This window comes from Oxyura jamaicensis, chromosome 1 (genome assembly GCF_011077185.1).
Source record: "Oxyura jamaicensis isolate SHBP4307 breed ruddy duck chromosome 1, BPBGC_Ojam_1.0, whole genome shotgun sequence".
In the NCBI taxonomy this organism is placed as follows: Eukaryota; Metazoa; Chordata; class Aves; order Anseriformes; family Anatidae; genus Oxyura; species Oxyura jamaicensis.
This window is the reverse complement of record NC_048893.1, coordinates 53,346,820-53,368,201: the sequence shown is the minus strand read 5'-3', so window position 1 is coordinate 53,368,201 and position 21,382 is coordinate 53,346,820. Positions and strand designations below refer to the sequence as shown.

The 21,382-nt window shown below is 55.6% G+C and overlaps 2 protein-coding genes across 3 annotated transcripts; both read right to left on the bottom strand.

Moving 5' to 3' along the window:
• Window positions 1-1,679: 1,679 nt before the first annotated feature.
• Window positions 1,680-8,760, bottom strand: SLC16A8 (solute carrier family 16 member 8). The gene is made up of 5 exons (XM_035339285.1): window positions 8,572-8,760; window positions 6,621-6,917; window positions 5,981-6,124; window positions 4,611-5,474; window positions 1,680-2,415 (listed from the first exon to the last, which is right to left on the bottom strand). Exons 2-5 carry the CDS (start codon window positions 6,847-6,849, stop codon window positions 2,021-2,023), a joined length of 1,632 nt encoding a protein of 543 aa, XP_035195176.1. The 5' UTR covers window positions 6,850-6,917; window positions 8,572-8,760; the 3' UTR covers window positions 1,680-2,020.
• A 1,964-nt stretch (window positions 8,761-10,724) lies between these two features.
• BAIAP2L2 (BAR/IMD domain containing adaptor protein 2 like 2) lies at window positions 10,725-21,217 on the bottom strand. Of its 2 annotated transcripts, none has more exons than XM_035339298.1 (14): window positions 20,746-21,217; window positions 19,709-19,784; window positions 19,353-19,439; window positions 18,558-18,619; window positions 18,082-18,153; window positions 17,375-17,491; window positions 16,834-16,980; window positions 16,524-16,676; window positions 16,139-16,277; window positions 15,440-15,665; window positions 14,514-14,585; window positions 14,024-14,204; window positions 12,248-12,288; window positions 10,725-11,468 (listed from the first exon to the last, which is right to left on the bottom strand). In XM_035339298.1, exons 1-14 carry the CDS (start codon window positions 20,782-20,784, stop codon window positions 11,393-11,395), a joined length of 1,488 nt encoding a protein of 495 aa, XP_035195189.1. In that variant the 5' UTR covers window positions 20,785-21,217; the 3' UTR covers window positions 10,725-11,392. The 2 variants fall into 2 exon arrangements, with proteins under 2 accessions (XP_035195189.1, XP_035195198.1); XM_035339307.1 differs by having other exon boundaries at window positions 16,139-16,274.
• Between the last annotated feature and the right edge of the window lie 165 nt (window positions 21,218-21,382).

Here is a 21,382-nt window from a genome sequence, read left to right as displayed (position 1 = left end):
GTAAAGCCAGCACTTAGCTCAGTCCTGCCATTATTGCTCTAGGGCCAGCTTTGCCACACAACTCCACAAGCTAATGCTCAAGTCCCTGACTCTTTCAGAGCTGTTTGCTGTGCCAGTTCAGAGGAACAGAGAAATGGCTTCAGTGGAGCCTGTCTGAAAGTTGACAAAGTGGAAGGTGGTGTAGCCCAGCAGCCCTTTTTGCAACCTGACCAGTGGAAGCTGACAAACCAGCAGCCATAGCACCCCTGGAGTGGTGGAAGATGGCACCCGTTTCTGCCACAGCAGCACCCCTCAGGCTTCCTGTGTTCACGGCTATGGTTGTCCCTGCTCGAGTAAGAAGCCAAGCAGAAACAAGTGCTGCAGTAAAGAGGCTCGTGTATGGCGTGGTGGTAGCAAGAGCCAGTGCACTTTGAGCAGTGGGTGTATTCTGGCCTGAGTCAGCCCTGGAGCCAGGGGCTGTAGGAAACAGTGGTTTGGGGCTAAAACCATCACCCTGAGGTGTTCTGACAAATACCCAAGCGTGGTGCTGCCATCACAGAGGAGCGGGTGGGCAGGCAGAGGGCTGACTGTCTCACGGCATAGTCTGTAGCAAGATCTTGTACCCTGAGGGCTTTTATGTGCCTCTGTGAAAAGATTTAAGAGGGGAAGGCTTATTGGGAAATGTTAAGTGGTGACAAGGAAACAGAGGGGACGTTGTTCCAATGACCTGGTGCTGACGAGGGCGGTTGTTTTCAGGCTGTGGACCTCGGACCTCTGGGAAGCTGGGGGCTGCTTCTTGGGGGTGGGATTGGTGAGTAAGGAAGAGCAGGGCCTCAGTTTGCTCATCGTTTACAGTTTTTCCCTTGTGTGTATCTAGACTGAAACACTTTCCATCGTGTCCCCACACCCCACTAGGTTTAAATGGCTTTACGGATCCTGCAGGCATCACCCATTACCCGTCAATTTGTAGTCAGCCCCATCCCTAACGAAGCCCTCGTCTGACTGTCCCATGAGCTGCCTTCCTTGCAGCCCTCCTCTGAGTTCTTGATCCCTCGATGCAGTAATAGGGGCCCTGAGGTGAAACAGTTCAGGAAAACGGAAGAGAAGGCTTTGGCCAGGGGTGTTTATAAAAGATCCAGTCCCAAAGCAGATTAAGAGCAGTTTAAGCATGCCAGGGGAGGCTGTCCTCTCTGAATCTAGAAATCCACCTCTGCAGCCAGGGGGAAGGGGTCACGCCTGGCTTACCATGTGCCCCGGCACCCTCATCTGTGGCACCCCGGGGGCGCAGCCCATCTCTCTGCCTTACCTTTGATTCTTTTACGTAAGGGGCCTTTCTTTATTTAAAAAGAAAACACGTACATCTTGTGCTGCTCCCGCTGAGTGGATAATCGCTTGGGACGGGTTGTTTACCTGCACTGCCAACCCCTCCCCGGCTACCGCTGCTATTCCTGGCAGCGCAGCTCCATGCTGTGGCCACCCTCCCAGTGGCATTCGCCTTTCTGAGGTGCCCTCTTCTTTTTTTTGCACCCCAGCAGCCTCTAACAGCATATCCCTGCCAGGAAGAGTGGCATTTCCAAGAGCTCGGTCTTCCCAAGAGCTGTGCCTCTCAGGGTTGTGCTGTCCCAAGCGTGGGAATGGGACAGAGGAAACACTGACACCAGGCCAAAGCGTACCGGAGCTGATTACAAAGAGTCTCTAATAGTGTGCTGTATTATGACAATGCAGAAGGAAAAGAAGAGTCCTTTGCAGCCTCTTCAGAATACATTTTCCAGGGCTGTTTTGGAGGTGGGCGGGAAGATTTTGGTGCTTGGGCTGCTCTGAGCCTGTGTTATACCAGCACGGATGCAGGACACAAGTAGGTATATCACTGAGTAGGTATGTGAGCATATGTACACAAGGACCCGCTATTCTTAGACTTTCGCCATCTTCTTAAACCTGCTTTTGCCTTGTTTTTTTTCCACCCCACATCCCACCTCCCCTCCCAGGCCAAGTTACATGCAGACCAGGCCAGCCATTTTACGTCCCCGTTCCTCTGCCCTGGCTAAAAACTGTCCCTCTCCACCGTCTGGTCAGCGTTGCAGCCAGCTTGTGCCAACACCTCCCTGTCCCCCTCGGGACACCTGCCTCCCTCCCCGCTCTGCTCGTCCTCCACATGGTTGGCCTCCTCGCTGGCTGCTACCATGGTGTTGTCGGTGCTGTGGGCCGGCTGGTGGTTGTCGCTGCTGTGCTCCTCAGCTTCCTGCACGTCGGACTCTGCTTCTTCAGTGTCGCTCCCACCACCACCCCCCGACAGGGTCTTCTCTGGGGGAGGCGTCTTCTTCTCTCGGTTGAGGCAGCAGTAGGTGGCCACGGCCAGGAAGAGAGCGGAGAGCACCACCTCCAAGCCCGCCAGGTAGAAGATCACCTCGTAGTTCTTGAGGGCGTCAACCAAGCGGCCTGAAGGTTCAAGAAGAAATGGAGATGTTAGTGTCTGCCTCAGCGCTCTGATACACAAAGCCCAGCACGGGTGGGCAGCACCTGCATTTGGCTGGGGACCCATTTCTCAAAGGAAGAGCAGGAAGCTGGGTGAGGGCATGGGCAACTGAAACTCATGCTGTGACATGAGGGGAGCTACTATAAGAGTGTGGGTTTGGGGTTTTCCCATGTTCTGACAAAGCTGAATAATGGTGATGCGGTCACACTGTGACAGGACATCTTCTTGCCAAGGTAAGACCAGCCTCTGAGAACCTGCCTTCCTTAGAGGGCCCACACCTGATGATGTCTCAGCCAAAAAAGATATTTATTTTGACTGCACCTCCTGAATGCCTCGGGGCTGACAATGGAGGGGGGGTTCCCGGTCCTGGGGGGCTGGAGCTGCCACCCTACTGTGGTTGGGCTGGCACCCGCTGACGGGGATGGGGCCCAGTCCTGCGTTCTCCTTACTACGGATGTGACCCCAGGTCCCTGCTGCGCTGCACCCACCGCTTTCACACACAGCGAATTCCTCAGCGGATGAATGCGCCCTGTTCACCCAGGCTGGAGAGCGAGCAAGGAGCATGCGCGTGCGTGCGTGTGTGCAGCTTATCCTACAGCAAGCCCCTCAGCCCCGTGGTGGAGGGGGAAGCAGCTCAGGAGGATTACACCAAACAAAGCCACTTTGTTCAACCCACTTCTTCCACTCCCCCGAGCCTCAAGCTTCCCATACCAGCAGGCCCTCCTGGGGTGGGGAGGTGGGAGCCCTCCCAGGTCCCTTCTTCAGTGACCCTGCACCTTCTCTGTCCTGTTTTGTGCTTCACGCAGTACCAAAGCAGGGCAGAACTGAGGAGAGGTTTCCCCCGTGACTGCTCAGAGTGGTGTCCCCACTGGCACATGTGATGTACAGGGTGTTGGAAATAGGGACCCCTGTTCTCCATGTCCTGCTTGTGCTGCCTCAATGACCCAAGTCTTCCCTCCCCACTCTTGAAGCTCCCTGACTTGAAAAAACTTCAGCTGCAGTGGTCTCTTACGTCCTGTCCTATGCAGGAAACTGTTTGGCCTTCAACTCTGTGAAAGTAGCACGTGAGAGGGCAGGCCAGTATGGAAAACTCACCAGTTTGCATCTGCTCCTTTTCCCCCTTTCTTTCTGGTTCCTTTACTCCTGGGGCCTGCTCACTGACAAAGCTGGCCTACTGCCACATAGTCTGTAGGATTTAATAAACGTGGCTCCTGCTTCCTAATAGCCTCCTGCTTCCTCAGCAGTTATTTCACTAAGTGCTCCAAGTCCTCAGAGCAAGGAAACAAATCTTTCTTTCCCCCCAAGGTCTCTCTGCAGCTGCCTCCCAGACATCTATTTTTGGACGCTCGCTGGCCTGGGACTGCCAACAGGTTGTAAGGCAGGCCATGACCTAGCATCCAGAGGGTCTTCACTCAGAACTGGTGGTACATGAAAACCTCTCATTCACACAGAGGTCTTCACTGGTGGGCTTTAACCCACATGCTGCAGCCAAAGGGAGGGAGTGCAGGAAGCAACGGACTTGTTCCTGCCCAGGGATTTGCTCATGGTCTGTCCCTGACCTTTCCTCGCAAGTCACAGATGCAGGAAACTGCACTTTGTTTGGAAGTGAGCCTTTGACATGATTTGACTTCCTCAGACCTGATCAGACACTTAATCTGAAGCCATGCCAGCCTCTTGGGTGAAGGCTCCCTCTCCCATTGAACAACATATTTACAGGCTGTAGGGCATGGATGGACCTTACACGATCCCTTACAGGAACTATGGTGTAGACTAGACTGGTGTAGAAAGCATGAGTTTCTTAATTCTCTTACAAAAGGTAACAGCAAATGCATCAGGTGGATCTACACACCGTTTTGGCAGCTCTGACTGAAAACAACATGTCATCTTGGGTTGGGGCTACCACAAATTGAAATCATTATTCACAGCATCAATCAAAATGCCATGGACACCAAGGAAAATCTGAAACATTTTCTGCTCCAGATCAGATTCAGTGTTGTGGTGGAGAGAGACCAGGAGCTCTCACTTCAGAGAGCATCCAGGAGAAATTTGAAATTGAGAAATAGGGCCTTTATTCATCTACTTTGCCCATGCCTGATACCTGCCATACTGTGGAATGGAAGCAAAACCAATCACCTGTGTTTAGGAGCACGAGACCTACCTGCAGAGGGGGGACCAATGAGCACAGCGAATGCCTCGATAAGCAGGACCAGCCCGATGGCACTGGAGAACTTCTGGGAGCCAACGATGGCCATCAGCACCTCAAACTGCAGTGCCCCCACCATGCCGTAGGAGATGCCGAAGAAGACGCAGAAGATGACCAGCCCCGTGTAGTTGCTCGCCCTGGCGCTGCAGATGTCCGTCAGGCCGTTGAAGAGCATAGCGAAACTGAACAGGTAGGCCACGTGAGGGCGGACCCACTTCAACCCCGCCACCATGCCGCAAGCTGGTCGGGCAAAGATGTCTATGAAACCAATGATGGAGAGCAAGAATGCAGCCTCCGTGTCTGGTACTCCCGTGTCCTTGGCGTAGTTGACCAGCAATATGGGGGGCACAAAGAGACCCAAGACCAGGATGAACTTCGAGATGGTGTAAATGATAAACCCTCGGTTGGAGAAGATACTAAAATCCAACAGCTTCTTTCCTTTCTTGGGCTTCTTCTTGGCTTTCTTGGCTTTCTTGGTTCCATCTGTGGTGCTGATGCCCTCCTCTGACTTCCCTCCTATGGGCAGCATCTCCTTGGCTTCATACTTGTCCTGAGTCTTCTCCATCTTCCTCTTCATGCCCGTATCCAGGGGTCTCATGACTGCCCCACAAGTGCAGCAGTTAAGCAGAAGGCCCCCCATGATGAGGAAACCTCCTCGCCAACCAAACTTCTCCAGCAGCACCTGCCCCAGTGGAGAGAGGGAGGAAAGGAAGACGGGGCTCCCAGCAGCAGCCAGTCCATTGGCAAGAGGCCGACGCTTGTCAAAGTAGGTGCCCAGCATGATCAGTGAGGGCTGGAAGTTCAGCGCCATACCCAGACCTACACGAGGGCGAGAGCCAGGAGGGACAGAGGGAGTGCAAGGATGTGAGATGTGTTTTGCAACAAGCTGAAACCCATCCAAGACTGTCCTAGTCCTGATTCATGTGTTCCTCACAAGCCTCTTCTTCTCCATCTTGTTGGGTTGCCCCTGGAAAAGATGGTCTAATAGCCTATCCAGCTGAACTGTATTTGACTCTGATACCCGTGGCCATGCTTAGACAGGACCTGTGCCTTACACAGAAGCCTTCCCTCCCTCCCCTACCACTCTATACTGATGCCACCCCAGTCGCCATGACTGGGCACCACTTGTGTTTCTCCTGTGCCTCTCCCCTCTCTCATGCCCTGCCTGTTTAGATTCAGCAGTTACATCTCCCACAGGTGTAACGTGCAAGACTAGATGCCTCCTGTAAGCCGGTGTGAAGAGGTGAGGAGAGACCTGATGCTAGACGTGGTAACGCGAAGGGGGCATACGGTAAGTCTGCTCCCCCTCCTCCTGGGCCTCTCACCTGTCAGCACGCCAGCTGTCAGATAAAGCTCGATGATGTTGGTGGTAAACGATGCCAGGATCATCCCAGAGGAAGCTAGCAGCCCGCCGATGAGCATCACAGGCCGGCAGCCAAACTGGTTCACCATGATGCTGCATACTGGTCCTGGAAGGAAGCAGAGGAGACAGAGTAGGAGACCAGAAGGAAACAGGGCATCTGGGAAGGGGCAGCCTGCCCAAGAAGGGCACCCAGGGAAGATGAAATGCTAATAACAGAGATCACTGCTTGGCTGCTTAGATACATGGCCCTTGGGCCTGGCCCAAGAGGTGTGGAGTCCTCTGCTCTGCCCTGCCTTCACCCCCCTGTTCTCTGGGAACGAGAAGGGGCTTGGTGTGATAGGAAGAGTGCTTCAGCACCGGGAGAAAACCCCATGTTAACTGGCTAAGAGGCAGGTGGGACGACCCTCGAGGGCTGCTGGGGCAGAGGAGACAGGGAGAGGCAATGAGCCACACTTCTAGAAGAGAAGAGGTGGGGAAATCATGAACATTGGTTCATGACCAGGCCAGTGAACATGAGGACAGCCCCTGGGGACACAGACTGGGCCTCTAGCAGGACAGGGGAAAGCACAGACTGGGCAGGGGGAAGTGTATCCAAGCATCACCTGTCCCATAGAGCATGGCCAGCATGATGGAGGAGATCCAGGCTGTGTCACTGTAGCCCACGTGGAAATCTTTCATGAGCTCCTTGAAGTAGACACTGACGGCTTTTGGGAAGGCATAGGAGAAGCCAGTGATCACAAAGCAGCCGAAGAGCACGATCCAGCCCCAGCCGCCATCCGGGGGCTTCACGGGAGCTGGGAGCTGCCCTTCCTCTGGGTCAGCTCTCCCCATCGTCTAGCCTGGGTGGGGAAAGGCAGGCCGGGAGGCAGTGGGGAGACAGAGAGCGAGCTCTCCAGGTGCTGCAAGAAGAGAAGAGCACAGCAGGCAAACAGTTACTGCAAGGCTCCGTATCAGAGGCAGCCAAGCAGGGTCACCGAGCCACGGGGGCTGATGTGGTAGCATCAGGAGCGGCAGCATCACGCTCACCCCAAACTCAGCCTCACCTGCAGACCCATGAGAGGTCAGAATTGGCAATGTGAACCCCTCTCTGCTCCTGGGGTCAGCCTTCGATCCTCTCACCTTCTGGTCTGCTCCAGCTGGGAGCCCACCAGGACCTTCACAGCAGAAGTGGTGGGGCACAGGAGGTCCATTCACCCCGCTTTCCTCAGCACACAGCCCTCATCTTCCCTTCCCTTCCCTTCTCTTCCCTGCTGCATGGGGCCAGATTTGGGAAATGGGTGAAGGGGGAGAGCATGACAAACCGGTGGTGATGTTTATTTGCATGCCAGAGAGATTAGGGCTCTGTACCTACCCGGAGGGGCCGGAACAAAGCTGAAGGGGGGAGAAGGAGGGAATTAGAGGGGATGTCTTGTGAGTTGCTCTCAGGACTCCTAAGCTGCCCAAGAATTTTGCTCCACTTGGCTGCTCTGGGTGTGTTTTTTGTATTTCTCTACTAGGTACCAGGTCTCTGCCGTACCCCTTCCAGCACTGAGCAGTACCACTGGCCTCAGTTTCTTGGGCTCTCAGGCTTATTTTCACACCTGTACACAAAATTGTCACCAATCTTTGATTATAGTTGCTCCCCAGTAGCATCAGATAGGTGTTAGAAAGCATCTGCACACAAGTGCTTTGACACAAAATAGTCTTGGCCAATGTTTTTTTAGACAGACAATGGAGGGGTTGATCATGGCAGCACCCAGGCATCCTCCACAACCTTCAGCCACAGAAAAGAGAGCAGGATCTGCCTGTGAGCATGGATTGAGGCAGCTCTTCTGGGTGGCACTTCCCTAGCAGGTTCAGGCAGAACCTAAAGGCCAATGCAGGCTCCTTTTGTCTCTCCCCACCAACCCAAGTCTCAAGGATCATGGAAAGGGGAAGAGGCATGAATTGAGAGCAGGCTGCAAGGAAGATACACTCTCCAGACAGCCATACATTTCCCCCCTTGCCCTTTCTGATGTTCTGACCACTGGCACCAGTACAGCCAGACTGAACACAGCCTCGCTCAGCTTCAGCCCTTACCTGCCTGCTGCTCCTCTCCCAGCTCCACCTGACTGCCCAGCTACTTACAGCCATCCAAAATGTAACCCACTGCCAAAACACAGCAATGTCACAGTCAGTGCTGGTCCTCAACCACTCCATCCGCTGCACCTCAAATAAGAGCGACTGCCACCAAACGTACCCCAATCCTTTTTGTTTGAGCCCCTCTCCCAGCCTCACTCTTCTTGTTCTTGTCCTGCACTGCAAATCAATTAATCAGACCGCTGCAATTCATCCCTTTTCTCCCTGTAAACATCCTCATCTTCAGAGCAAGAAAACATTTGGCTACCTGTGGAATGCCCCTCAGAGATTTTCATAGTATCTTCTGTCAGTGATGAATCAACAGCATATGACTTTGAAGAGAGCTTTAGACAAATATATATGGTCACTGCTCAAGTCTAGGGCTGGATGGGTACCTGCAGGAGCCACCTTTTCACTGCAGCACAACTATACAGCAAGGTAGGAAAGGGCATTTACCTGACTGCAGCTCAGAGCCAGCTGACGAAGACGAGGTGCACCAGAGAAGCTCACCCGTGGAGCTCCCTCCAAGGCCAATGTGCCGCAGCTCAGCTCTGCTGGGGCTTTATCCCAGCTCTGAGCCAGGCGGTTCAGAGCTGCCTCGCTCCTAACACTGCGGTGCATATGCAGGCTCCTCTGCTCACGGCTGCACACGATGGTCACACCGTGTACCCTGCACCTGCCTCTGCATATGCTACAGCTTGCTATTATTTTCTCCTCGGTTAAGGAGCTTTATTCGTGGTTAAAAATATCACACGTAAGTTCAGCCACCCGTAAAAGCTCATCAGCACAGGCAGCATCCTTTCCCCTGGGCATCACATGCAGGCAGGCCCGTGGTGAGCACTGCTACAGATCAAGCAGCAGGTAGATGCTAGAAGACTTGCACCAACACCAGAAGTCACAAACCCAGACCAAGAGGGCAAAGACCCCTGCAGGTTCAGCCTTGACTGCCGGTGCCTGGATGCACACAGAAAAGCTGGTGCACAACAATGTCCAGCAAAGCCCCTCTGTGCCAGGCAGCTGCACAGGAGGGTCCACGTGAATGCGAGGATGTCTCCTGCTGCCTCAGTGGAGAATGGATGGTGTGGGGAAGGTTCAATAAATTAAATGCAAAAGGCCATGATTCATGCCACCAGCCTCCCCAGCCCACCGTCACCCTGGAAAAGCATTTGCTAGAGAATTAAATTAGAAAAGGTCTTCAAAAAGTTGTCCTTTCGACTCAGATGTACACTTCCCACTGTGCCACTGACCTGTGCAAAGACCACCCGAGCGCAGGCTGAGTCCCCGAGGTGAGGGGATGGGTCTGGCTGGCAATCCCTGGCTCTGGATGAGGGTGCCCACTCAGATGGCCCTGCTGGCTCTTTGCTCCATGGTGGGCACGCCGTCAGCAAGGCATGGAGCGATGTCTGCAGGAACCCAGCACCCTCCGAGCAGTCTCCCGTGCCCCGCTCCTTCCTTCAGGGCAGCCACGTCCTTGCTGGAGAGCTAATCCCCCTCTCAGCCTGCTTTCCTCCAGCTCTGATGCCGCCCTCTGCAAAGCCACCCACGGCCAAGCCGGAGGGGACGCCCCACGCAGGGGACCCCCTTGCCTCCCGCAGGTGGGTGCGGGCAGGGTGGATGTGGGTCAGCAGCTGCTTATGGCTTCAGGTCAGCAAAGACCGGCAGGTGCTGAGCGGGCAGAAAGCACTTCTCCACTTTTAAGAGGCTTTTCCAGCCAATGGGGAGGAGGTGGCTGCCTGAATCCCCCGGTAATCCCGCAGCCGGCTGGGGGGCTCCTCATCTCTCCCCCAGCAGAGCAGGGCAGGTTTGGAGGGGACAAGGGAAGAAGAAGCAGTGCTGGTGATGGGCTGAGCTGGGAGAGAGGGTACGGGGAGGGGAGTAGTAGTAGACCATGCTTTACTAAGGGGTAAAACTGGGGATGGGGCTGCTTTTCACAGTCTCCCCAGGCCCTAGCGCTTCTTCCATGCTCATGGTTTTGCAGCAGCATGGGCAAGGCTGAGGGGCATGTGTCCAGCAGAGAGAGAAGCTGAGCTGGAGCAGCAAAGTGATCACCATCCTTCACAGCTGGAAGAGCCGCTGGATCCAGCACACCCCCAGCAGCTCATTAAACCCCCAAAACAACCCCCCTGCATGGCTGCCACTCAACCGCCTCTGGGGACGAGCCAGTCCCAGCTACGTACATGGAAACCCATTTCCTTGCATGCTGGGGGGGCAGGTTTTTGGGGCCCACATGTTAATCCCCCCAAGCCTCTTAGCCCCCATGCCCCATCCTGCCGTGCGGCAGGGAACGGGGCACACATGGGGCCCACGGGGGCTTGGCAGCACTTGCAGCCGGGGTTTAATTTCTATTAATAAGGCTAATCGGCTCAAGCCAGGGCCGCCGCTCGCGCTCCCTCCCTCGCTGCACCTAGGGCTCATGCCGCCTGTTTGTGTGGCATGGTGGCGGGGCCTGGCGGTGGGTGAGAAGATGGCCGCCAGGCCTTGAACTCCCACCTGAGGCCCACCCAGGCATGGAGGCCGGGTGGAGGCTGCCCTCCAGTGGCACCAGACATGGGGCCAGCTGGTGGGGGCTCAATGGGGGGCTCAAGCAGCCCCCCATTGCTGGTGGGGTCACACATCCTCCTCCCCCCATGGCCTCTGACCAAGGGGAAGGCCGGGCTGCTGGGACAGCAATGGAAGAAGCGTTATCCGTTTTATTTACAAATGCTTTGTCCATAGGACATCGGGTGGAAAAGCAGGGCAGTGGTGCTGGGCTCCATCACTTCCCCCTGCTGTGCCCAGGGGCTGCCCAGCAAGGGCAGGGGTCAGACGGAGGCAGGGAAAGGCAGGTGGCTCCACCGTGAACATGGCTGCCAAAGGGGCCAAGAGCCCTTCAGCCGGACCATGTTGCTGGAAGCTTTCTGGTGGCCACCTCCCTTTGGGGTTCATTTTTTTTAGCAACGAAGGAATGGTCTAGCAAGTGTCCTTCTCCTCCTTCCAGACCATCAGCATCCCCTCTCCCAGGCCACCAGCATCAGTAACGCCAGGCTTCTCCCACTCAAGTACAGTAATCACACGAGGGAGGGGGGCAATCCGAAGAGAGCAGCAGGGGCATGCTGCTGGCTACAGCATGACAGACAGCCAGGAGAGACGGATCCCCACATCCCAGAGGGAAGAGAGGGATAGAGAAAAGTCACTCTGTGGATGGTAGCATGAGGTCTCTGCCCTGCTGGCGTTGCAGCCCATCACTGTTATGCCTTCCTCTTCCCTGCTGGAATTCTTGGCTGTCCGCAGCACCGCTTCATCGGATGATGGGTGCCGAGCGGTCGTTGGTGACCGTGGGACGCAGCTTGACTGTGGCAAAGGGGTTGGTACCTCTGGAAGGGGGAAGAAGACAGGCAACCATCAGATAATTTGGAAAGACCGTGCAGGGGACCTGCTGACCAAGAAAGGGCTGTTCAGTGTTGCCAGAACAACACCTCCATGCCAAGGAGGTGGCTGGAGCAAAGCTGGCTGCTGAGTGCGTTTTCTCCCTCTTTAGCAGCCCCTGCTGCAGGTTCCCATGTAGTTCCTCAAGCTCTCCTTAGGGCTTATCCTCACCCTCGCTCTTCCATATGATAAAGGAAGCACACTAACATAAGTCTGTCCGTTGTGGTAGCACTCTATGCTCCTGACCCTAACCCTCCAAAGCAAGCAGGGAGAAGAAAGTGGTCACAGCACCATGCTGGAAACATGGAGACACCAACCTGGCTGCAGGGGGAAATTACGGCAAGCCTCATATCCATGGACCTGGCTCATCAAAGCTAAAAGCCATGTCCCTTATGTCCCCTCAGTCCTTTCCACGCAGGCAGCACTGCATAAATGATTCAGCTCCATGCTCTGGATGGGAAGGAGCATGCCATCTGGTTTGGCCCTCTTGTCAGAGTGCTCAGCTCCCACCTAATACTACTAGGGGCAGGAGATAGCCTTACTAGGCAGCAAAGACCAGAGCGGCCCTCCTCTCCCTTCTGACGTGGCAGATGAGTTATGCATTGCTTCCTCCAGTCAATTCCTTGTTCTTTCCATGTTTGATAACCCAAAAGATTAAATAATAATAGTATTCTAACAATGCCACCCTGTCTGATGATTCCAGAGTGCAACCCCATGTCTCACTCACCGTGGGAAGAGTTCAGGGGGCTGGTCAAATACTCCTGATTTCTGCAATGAAAAGAAAGGCAAGTGAGTGATGTGGGGTGGGGAGGGGAATGGAGAGAAAAAAATTGAGCAGGGGACACTGCACACACAGGGGAAGATTACACAAAACACTTGATTAAGTTAGGAGCCTAAGTCCTGTTAGCAGGGCTCTGACTCCTTATTCATTCAGTTTCTGTGTTGGGGGGTTGTCCCTACACAGGTTCCTTATGGACACCTCCTTTTGTCTTGGGGAAGAAAGGAGATGCCTCAGATTCCCTAAGTGTTACGTCTGAAGAGCACAGCAAACAGGGACAGTCTGATCTACATTCCACCCTGCCAGCACAGCCAGAGATGCCCCCTCATGTTGCCCACCCATCCTGGCAAAGAATTTATTGCCAATGCACTCATGCTCCCTGCACTTTCAGGGAACTCAAGAGCTGGAGTGCTGTACCCTACCCTACACCACATACTGCTCAAAAGTGAACCAACCTGGTGGAAAAAGATGGAGCTAGGCCCTATGGCCCTTATCTTTGGTCAGCAGATAGTGAAGGATCAGTGACAATTGTAATGGCCCGATAAAGCTCACCAGTTTCTGTATCTGGTGGCAAACAAGAAAGCCAAGTGTGGCTATCTGTGTTCCAGCTGGGAAGACAAACAAGGTTTTATTTGCTCCTGGCTCAACAGGAGGATGTCCTGGGCAGAAGCTTAGAGCAAGGCTTTTCATTTCAAAACTTTGAATGGGTTTAAATTGCTCTGCCACCATACTATAAGTGCTCCACACATTTAATTGTTCAGTCCCAGGTCTATCCCTACACACTAGCCCTGGGGCTGGCTGGAAACCAGTGGCCTTGGGATCATAGGCTGCAGAGCCCATTCACATCCACGTTGTGCAGCCTGAGGCTTCCTGAAACCACAGAGCAGGTCATGAAGGGGAAAAAAAGTTAAATGTTGCATCATGACGAGGCTTCCCAGCCTCCTGAGACTGAGCAAGAAGCACCCTGAGGACAGCACTATTCTTCAGTCTCCTAATCATAGGTCCTCACTTTACACTGTCCTCACCTTTAACTTTGACTGTCCTCACCAGTCAATTCCCCACAGCTGGAAGCAGCATAAGTGGAGGGTTTCCTTTCCAGTATGCCATCCATGAGCCACGGGTTGGAGATTCCTTGTTCTAAGGCTCTCCAAAAAGGCTGTGCTCTCAGCCTTTACCTCTAGCTGTTTGCCTGTCCCACCTGTGATTTTAATCCAACCCTTGCTTGAATTTGGAAGAGGAGCCATATGAAGCTGCTCCCCATTCACTGAAGGGAGAAGAAGGATGGCATCTCTGTTAGCTGGTCACCCACTTCCAGCCCAGCCTGATCACTCCATGGTCCTACTGTTAGCAGAAAGAGGTGCTGCCCCGGAGCCACCAGAAATCAGGCTGGGAGGTCATGGAGAAAAGGAGTGAACTGAAGGGGCCCTGGTGAGCAAAAAGAGAGAAATGAGAAAGGCAGGGGCACAAAGGTGATCCCTGAGGGAGGAAATCCAGGCACCGAGGATCTGCACACACAAAGCTGACAGGACATGGTTGCATGGGGACAGATTGGTTGAGAAAGGCCAGTGCTAACAAGATGCCTTAGCTTAGAAAAGGACGAGGGTGCACTCTTACATCTGTGTACGTCATCCTTCTTAACAGGCCTCCGCAGAAAAGGATGGAAGTCAGCACCGACGGAAAGACATACCCTGCTCCACACACACCAGCCAGCCCTCCTGCACTCACCTTGGAGCCTGAACCAGCCGAGGTCACCAGCCCGCTCTGGTGGCTGCTGGCAGCCACCGGTGGGGGAGGAGGTTTTGGCACAGCAGCCTGGGCAGCAGCAGGCCAGTGAGTGTTAGAGGAAGAAACGCTGGGACGGTCCAGGATGTCATCCATGCTGTGACTGCTGCGGAGCGGGAAGGACCTGAGCAAGAAGAGAAGACAATGCAGGGGTAGTCAAGGAGCAAGGAATGGGGAGAAGCACAGGTGTTAGCCACACATGTCCATGGGATATCTTTGGAGAATATATGTGGCTTGGAATGGCCCAGTCTCCTTTTAGAAAATATTGCACGTGTTAGCGGAGTCACCTAGAGTAAGTATGTGAGATCTCAGCGCACAGTGAGGCTCTCAGCAAACTGAAGGTCTCCACTGGGAGCACCCAAAACAGGCACTGGTGTGAAAGACCTACATGGAGGCACTTTATCTTCTGCCCAGCCAATTGCCCTCCTCCTACCTGATGGGTGGCTCCTCCACATCCCTCACATCATCCAGAGGCTTGACATAAGTTTCAGGGAACCAGCCGCATCTAGGCCACAGAAACAGAGATAAATGAGCTCCAGGCAAACCATGGTTTGTGCTTTAGATCCAGCTGCCCAGCACACCTATCTACACCCATCCCAGACATCGGCCGAGCCCCTGCGGCTGCAGCTACCACGTGCGATAGGGTTCAGCGATCCTTTCGCCTCTAGGTGGAGCATGGGCTTATGGCAAGGCAGTCCTTGGGAAGCCATGGAGCCGTGGTATCACCACTCCTGCTTGGCGCTGGGCTCGCTTATCTCAGAGGCTATGCAAAATCACTGCTCCTGGGAGAAGGACTGGCACAATCCAGGAAGAGACGCTCTGACTGAGAGCAATCACAAGGAAGCCAAGGACAGCATGCAAGGCAGCCTGTGGCAATCCTCTTCTCCCCAGGTCAAAGCAGTTCTGCCCCAGAACCCCACTAAAAGAAGGGCACTGTGCTTGCCTGTCTTCATCCGAGTGACCTTGCCAGCAGAGCACGGGGCATGGACCCCATGCGAAAGAGGGCAGGCTTTGCCAACAGGTGTCAGCCAGCAGCACCGCAGGGAGTAGTAATTCAGTAAGCGCTGGGTGCAGCATTTTCCATGCCCTGTCTGCATTGGAGCTGAGAAACATCAGGCCTCTCAGGTAACTCCTGCAGTTCACGGTCCTCAGCTGGCTCCCATGGAAGGAATCACTCAGCCATGCAAGCCAGGACGCGTCACCAGGTCCCTGGCTCCCCTATCCTGGAGCCTTCCCAGGCAGCACATCCACCCTCGCCCTGCCCCACCACTTCTCCTGCTCAAGCAGGCTGGGGACATGGCACAGGAGAGGTGGCGAGCAAGCCACCAAGCCCATTGACTGCACCAAGCTCTCACGTACGTGGACGAGCCCTCCAGCTTGCCGTACAGCCAGCCATTCTGTGCTTCTGGCATCAGCACCATGATAACATCCCCGGGGTCGAAGCGCAGCAGGGTCCGGTTGGTCCCCGTCGTGTGAGGCACAATGGCCTGCACCCTCACCATGCCGCTCTTCCGCCTGCCCTCACTGCTGCTGCTGGCCTCGCCGAAGGAACCGGAGCGGGAGATGCGGCCGGTAGGGAGCAAACCTGCGGGGAGGCATGAGAGGGGTCTGGATGGAGCTCAGCATCCTCCTGCAAGACCCACACCACCTCGAGGGGACCAGTGCTGTGTCTTCTTTGGCCTCATCTCAGGCACAGGTACAGCCTGCTGCAATGTCGGGCAGACGGCCCCCTTCCTGACTCTGCTGCAGCAGTTGAGAGTTTGTGTCATTTTTCCCTCCCCCTACCCCATTTTTTTTAAAGGCTTTAAGCTGAAACTTGTGATGAATGAAAAGCAGGCGAGTCCTGGATGAACTCCACTCTGAAGGCTGAGTTCATCCCCACTTCATTCAGCCTTGTCCTCCCCAGCTCCCACGTTCATTGTCCTCTCACCACGCCCAGGGATGTGGCCGAGGACCTGTGGTCTGATAGTTATGGTCCCCTCCTGAGCCCGACCCTGTTCCGCAAGAGGCCCAACCACCGTGTCTCCCCGTGGCACTGCTCCCAGACATGGGTCATACTGGCCGATGGTGTCCTCTGCAGCGGCCGCCTGGAGAGCTCTGGTTGCGGCGACATCTTCATTTCTGGCTCCTGAGAGAAGATGCTGGATCTGCTCCCAGTCATGGAAGAAGTAAAGTCCCCAAGGGGTTTCTGGAGCTGTTGGAAGGAAAGGAGGCTGAGCACGTATCCACAGAGGCTGTGTCAAGCAAAAGACACCCCATCCCTCTCAGAAAGCAGAACCCAGCACATTTCCCCACCACAACCCATGCACAGTCTTCCCTCATCTTGGCCAGGAAAGGCCATGGAGAGGCACCAAGCGGGCCAAAAACTGGCCGTTCCCTGCAGCCCAGAAGGAGCAGTGCAGCCTCGCCACAGGACAGCGAAGGCTGTCCCCGTGCTCCTCACCGTCTCCAGGTGTGTGGGGGTGAGCCGGCCCGATGGATACCCCTGGCTGTGGGAGGCTGCGAGGAGGCCTTGAGCGTGGCTGTTTGAGGGGTTGCGGCTGGCCTCCAGCTGCTCCTTCCACTGCGGGGCCTTGGTCTGGATCATGCCCCGGGCCTGGTAAAAGAGAAAAGAGGCGGTGGTGGACAGGGCAGAACAGGTAGAGGAGGAGTCAGCCTGGTCCCTGCCCGATCCGTGCTTTAGCCAAGGGACAGCTCAGCCCTGGCTCCCTCCTGCCTGCATGCCCACCCAGCTCTGCTCCCCGGGGCCGTACCCTGCTGTAGAACTGGAGGAGAGTGTTGTAGAGGATCTGGTGCTTTTCGGCCAGGAAGCGGTAGCGCCGCTTCTCCTCCAGCTCAGCCTCCCGCTGGCTCTCAGAGACGAAGGCCTGCATCTCCGAGCGCAGCCGCATCACATTCTCCTGGGCCACAGGGGAAACAAGGAGGAAGAGATCAGCCCAAATCTGGCAGTGGACTCACACACATTTGGGAGGGGAAGCACTGAAATGTGGGGTTGTGTCCCCAGCTTCCCAGTGCACTGCTGGAGCCCCACAGAGGAACTAGAGCCGAGTGCCAAGGACCAGCTCCTTGCACCCTGAGGCTTGCTAAATGAGGCAAGAGCTTGTCAGGTCTTGCAAGACTGGGGACCACAGGTCAGCAGCACCCTGTAGGAAAGGAGGTGCCTCCTTTCCTGATAAGCCTGCTGCCTTTTGAACATCAGGGACAACCCCTTGGCTCTTCAGGAAGGGCAGCGCTGCTCAGAAATCAGCCCTGGTTTCAGAGAAATCAAGTCTCCTTCCTGCAATCACTTCTCACCTTCATCTCCCAGGCGTTTTTATCACGAGCCCTCTCCATTCTCCACAGCTCTGCCATGCACTTATCCAGGTTGGTGGCTCTGCGTCGGTACTCCAGCTCGTACTGCTTCTGGCTCTCCTGCCGGGGAGAAAGCAGGCACGGTGAGGAACCAGAGACCCGGCCACGCTGTGGTGCACTAAGAGTCCTGCTCTGGTGGGTCCATCTGAGCCCCCCTGAAATCAGGCTTCACCTGAACCTCCTATAAAAAGCCCAGTCCCCTTTCTTCCTTTGACTTTCCTTTTATTTTCAGCTCCTGGTGAATCTCAGGATGCCATGAGCGAGAACTGGCACCCAGCTCAGTGGGAGCAAGCCCCAGGGCCTGTGTCTCCTGCCATGACACCACCAGGCCACAGTGGCACAGGACCCAAACCCACGCAGAGGCTGGGGTTTGGAGAAGCTGGGAACTCTGCTTTGGGATGCCAAATCTTTCAACCCTGTGGAAGCACTCAGCAAGTCCCACTTCCCCACGAAGGAGAAGAGCTGCCTGCCCTCATTAGCCCTCTATCAGCTGCCGCACTCAGGAGCTGGGTTGGTCCATGAGAGGAGAAGAAGGTAAGGCCCCCTAAGTCCTACTGAAGAAACACCTCAGGAGCTCAAGCAAGATGTCTCGGGTGGCAGAGAGAGGGAAACAAACAGGGCCGAGGCGTGGAAGGGATTTCAGCACTCACACTGATGAACTGCACGTCCATTTTGGTGTTCTTCTCCATGTGCTGCAGCAGGTCCACGTGGAAAGTCTGAGCCTGCAGGAGGCGAAGGAGCCATCACCCTCTGCCCATCCACATACAGACTCTGTGGTTTGGGTTGTCTCGCAGAACCAGTGACCCTCTTGCCACCAGGCCCCAAAAAGAGGCCAGGGTGCGCAACCAGCACCTCCGGACCACCAGCCCAGACCACCAGGTTAGCATCCCCTGCTTGCGGTGGCAGCTCACAAACAGCACCGAGAAGGGAATGAAGCCAGGCTCCAGCCATGGCAGCTCTGCAACATGCCTCGACCACGTGCAGCGGGGACAGCAGGGAGGCAGCACCTGGCAGCAGGCACGTGAGAGGGAAGGAGATGGAGCAAACTGGGCAAACGCCAGCGAGCTGCAGGGTGGGAAGTCCCTTCTTTCCCTGACTTGAACCAACCCCCAGGAAAAACACTCACCACGACTTCCAAATCGGAGGTCAGGAGCCTCTGCGTGTCCGACATCTGCATCAGGATTTCACCTTCAGAGAGGGAGAGAGACAGGAGAGGGTAGAAAAACCCTGTGGCCATTTCCTGGCACACCCAGGGAGGCAGAGCAGCAGCGTGCCACCGCGGCCGATAGGTGGGTGTGAAAGTCCAACAGCTATCGCAGGGCGCTGCTCTCTGCACCCTCGGAGGCTGGCAGCCTTCCTCCCCGGGGCTCAGCTCATCCTCCTCTCCCCAGGCACCGGTTACTGCCTACTCCGGGCTGCTACAGCCCAGGAGGCTGCAGGACCAGTGCTCAGCACCCCTCGGCGTGTTTTTATCAGCCATCGTTAGGCTGCAGAATTATTTGTAGTACTGAGTGTAAGCCCCGCAGCCCAGTGTTGCCATTTCAGCCAGCTTCGGGCTCAGCAAGACAACATCCCAACAGCTCGTGTGGGTCTGTGCCCTCAAGTTTTCTCCTCAAAGCTGCAAGGAGAAAAATGGTTCTTCCAGGATGGAAAATTCAACTGTCAGGGCAGGATGCCTCAGCAAGGACTCGTTTCCATTACAGGTCCATGACCAAGGGTCCTTGCCAAGGGGATGGATATTCAAAGATATACCACAAGTTTGATTGTCACTGCTTTAACAGGGCCTGGCACTGTGGTACATCATTTACAGGATCTGTCTTCCTCCCCCCAAGACCTGGAAAGGGACCAGCTACTGAGGAAAGCCTAAACCTTCAGCGGTGGCACCTCGCGGTGCAGAGGATGCTAAGTGGGAGAGCCTTACCCAGCTTGTGTGAGGTGGAGCTCTGCAGTGCTTGCTCCCCAATCTTCTCAATCGCCTTAAAATAGACTTCAGCTGCTTTGGATAGTGCTGTGTGGAGAGGAGAGGGGTAGTAAGGATCCCACCTGCCTTCCCGTCATCACCGGCCCCAGCAAGCACTGCTCAAGACATCCAACCCTATACCTTCCCTACAGGTCTTTCCCCTTCTGTGCCTACTAACTGAATCGCACCCCAGAGCAGGAGAAAAGCTCAGGACATGCCACAGGGGAGACCAACAGTCCACTCCGAATGCACAGCAAACCCCCAGGACAGAGGAAGCAGCACGATGTGGAGCCTGGGCCGTGCAGGACCCCACTCACCGTGGAAAGCACGCAGGTAGTTGTTCCCCAGGTACACCAGGTTCTCCAGAGCGGGGTTGAACTGCTCCAGTATGGTCTGTAGGCAGACAAAAGCATCTTAATTTTGGTCTTCCCCGTGCCCCAGAGAGCCCAGCAGGTGGATGCCCTCCCGCTGTGGCTCAGCTGGGTGCAGCAGGGACTCAGGTCTTGCCCAGGCACCACGCTGGATGGCCGTGCTGGTTTACAGCTGTGCACAAAGTCAGCTCCCTGCGTCATAGCAGCTTGGGCTTTCTGCTGCCCTGCATTGCCTCCAGCAAGCCAGGAGAGGAGCAGTGCCAGAGGGGAAGGCAGCCTGCTGGAGCACCAAGCTGTCACCTGCAGTTGTCACCTTTCTCCTAGGGCCCCGTGCTCCACAACGGCTGCAGACGGGGGGGGTAACAGCGAGGGGACGTGTGAGCAGCCTTATCCCTGACCCCCGAGTGTGCCTGGGTGAAGGCCACCACTTATTGCTCAGCCACGAACACAACTTTATCCTGGCCACGATCTGGTGCACTGCCAGCCTCAGCAGGCTGATAAGAGAAGGGATGGACTGCTGCGAATCGACCTCTCTGTTTTTATTTGCTGTATTTATCAGAGGGTTTTATTGCTTACGGGATAGCAGACCAGAGGCTGGGATAAGGAATTTCCCCTACTCCCGGCCCTCACCACCTTTCTGCAGCACCGGTGTGCCCAGGGAAGAGTTAGTGGGATCAGACTGCTCTTTGCAGCAAGGGGGAAAACAGCCAACCGAATTAGTGCTTCCTACCAGCAACCAAGGCGTGCGACCCTTCAGAAACATGCTCCGTCCCCAAATCACCAATTTCTTCCTGTTTCTGCCGTAAGACCCACACCACACCCCCCTCCTGGCAGCCGTCTGCTCCCAAACACAGCCCAAGCCCCCCGGGATGGAGCCAGCCCTCGGCTGCCCACCCCAGGGAGCCTCCCTCAGAAAACAGCTCTCCTCCCAGCGAGGCGTCTCCCCGTGGCAGGCAGCCGCAGCCTTCGGTGCCAGCACTCACCTTATAGATGGAGATGGTGGATCTGTAGGACAGGTCCATCTCCTGAGCCTTTTCTCTCTCCCGCAGAGGAGGAAGGGGAGAAGGAGAGCGCGAGGCGCTGTGCTGGTCCTGAGGAGCCCTTCCGCGGAGCTGGACGGATGGAGGGAGCCTGTCACTGGCGAGGTATGACCGCAGGAAGACACGGACGTGGTGCAAAGGGAACGGAGCACTGCTGGGGTTTAATAATTCACCAGCCGGGAGGCTGGAACTTGATCCCGGGATGTAACCAGACTCTGGAGAGAGAGGAATCCTGTGACAGCCAGCACGGGCATGTGACCGCCTCCTTCAATTATTGATCGCTGCCCAGCACCCGGCCCCCTCTGCCCTGGCACCCGCAGAGCCAGCCACCTGCCAGAAGAACACCTTCCAGCCTGCAGCCTCCAGCCCTCCGAGGAGGCTCGCTCAGCTTCCCCGTGCTACTGCAGCATCCTCAGGTCCCTCGCACACGGGCACCACTGCACAGGAGATCCCCGTTGGCTTTGTGGTCACGGGCAGCAAGCGACAGGGGAGGCAGAACGTAAGAAAAGCTCAGAATAGGTTTCGCCTCTTCCCTGCCCACTGTTCCTCCCCGTTCCCGAGTCATCCTCCCACTCCCAGT

What these genes read in the sequence shown, in the direction of transcription:
- SLC16A8 (XM_035339285.1), bottom strand. Translation starts at nt 6,849, where the DNA reads ATGGGGAGAGCTGACCCAGAGGAAGGGCAGCTCCCAGCTCCCGTGAAG. An exon ending in GACAGCTGGCGTGCTGACAG is followed by an intron (nt 5,475 to 5,980) that starts GTGAGAGGCCCA and finishes GCCCTCGTGTAG; the next exon opens with GTCTGGGTATGGCGCTGAAC. An exon ending in CATTGGTCCCCCCTCTGCAG is followed by an intron (nt 2,416 to 4,610) that starts GTAGGTCTCGTG and finishes TTGAACCTTCAG; the next exon opens with GCCGCTTGGTTGACGCCCTC.
- BAIAP2L2 (XM_035339298.1), bottom strand. Translation starts at nt 20,784, where the DNA reads ATGGACCTGTCCTACAGATCCACCATCTCCATCTATAAG. An exon ending in AAGCTGGAGGGCTCGTCCAC is followed by an intron (nt 14,586 to 15,439) that starts GTACGTGAGAGC and finishes TCTGTGGCCTAG; the next exon opens with ATGCGGCTGGTTCCCTGAAA. An exon ending in CGGCTGGTTCAGGCTCCAAG is followed by an intron (nt 12,289 to 14,023) that starts GTGAGTGCAGGA and finishes TTTTCATTGCAG; the next exon opens with AAATCAGGAGTATTTGACCA.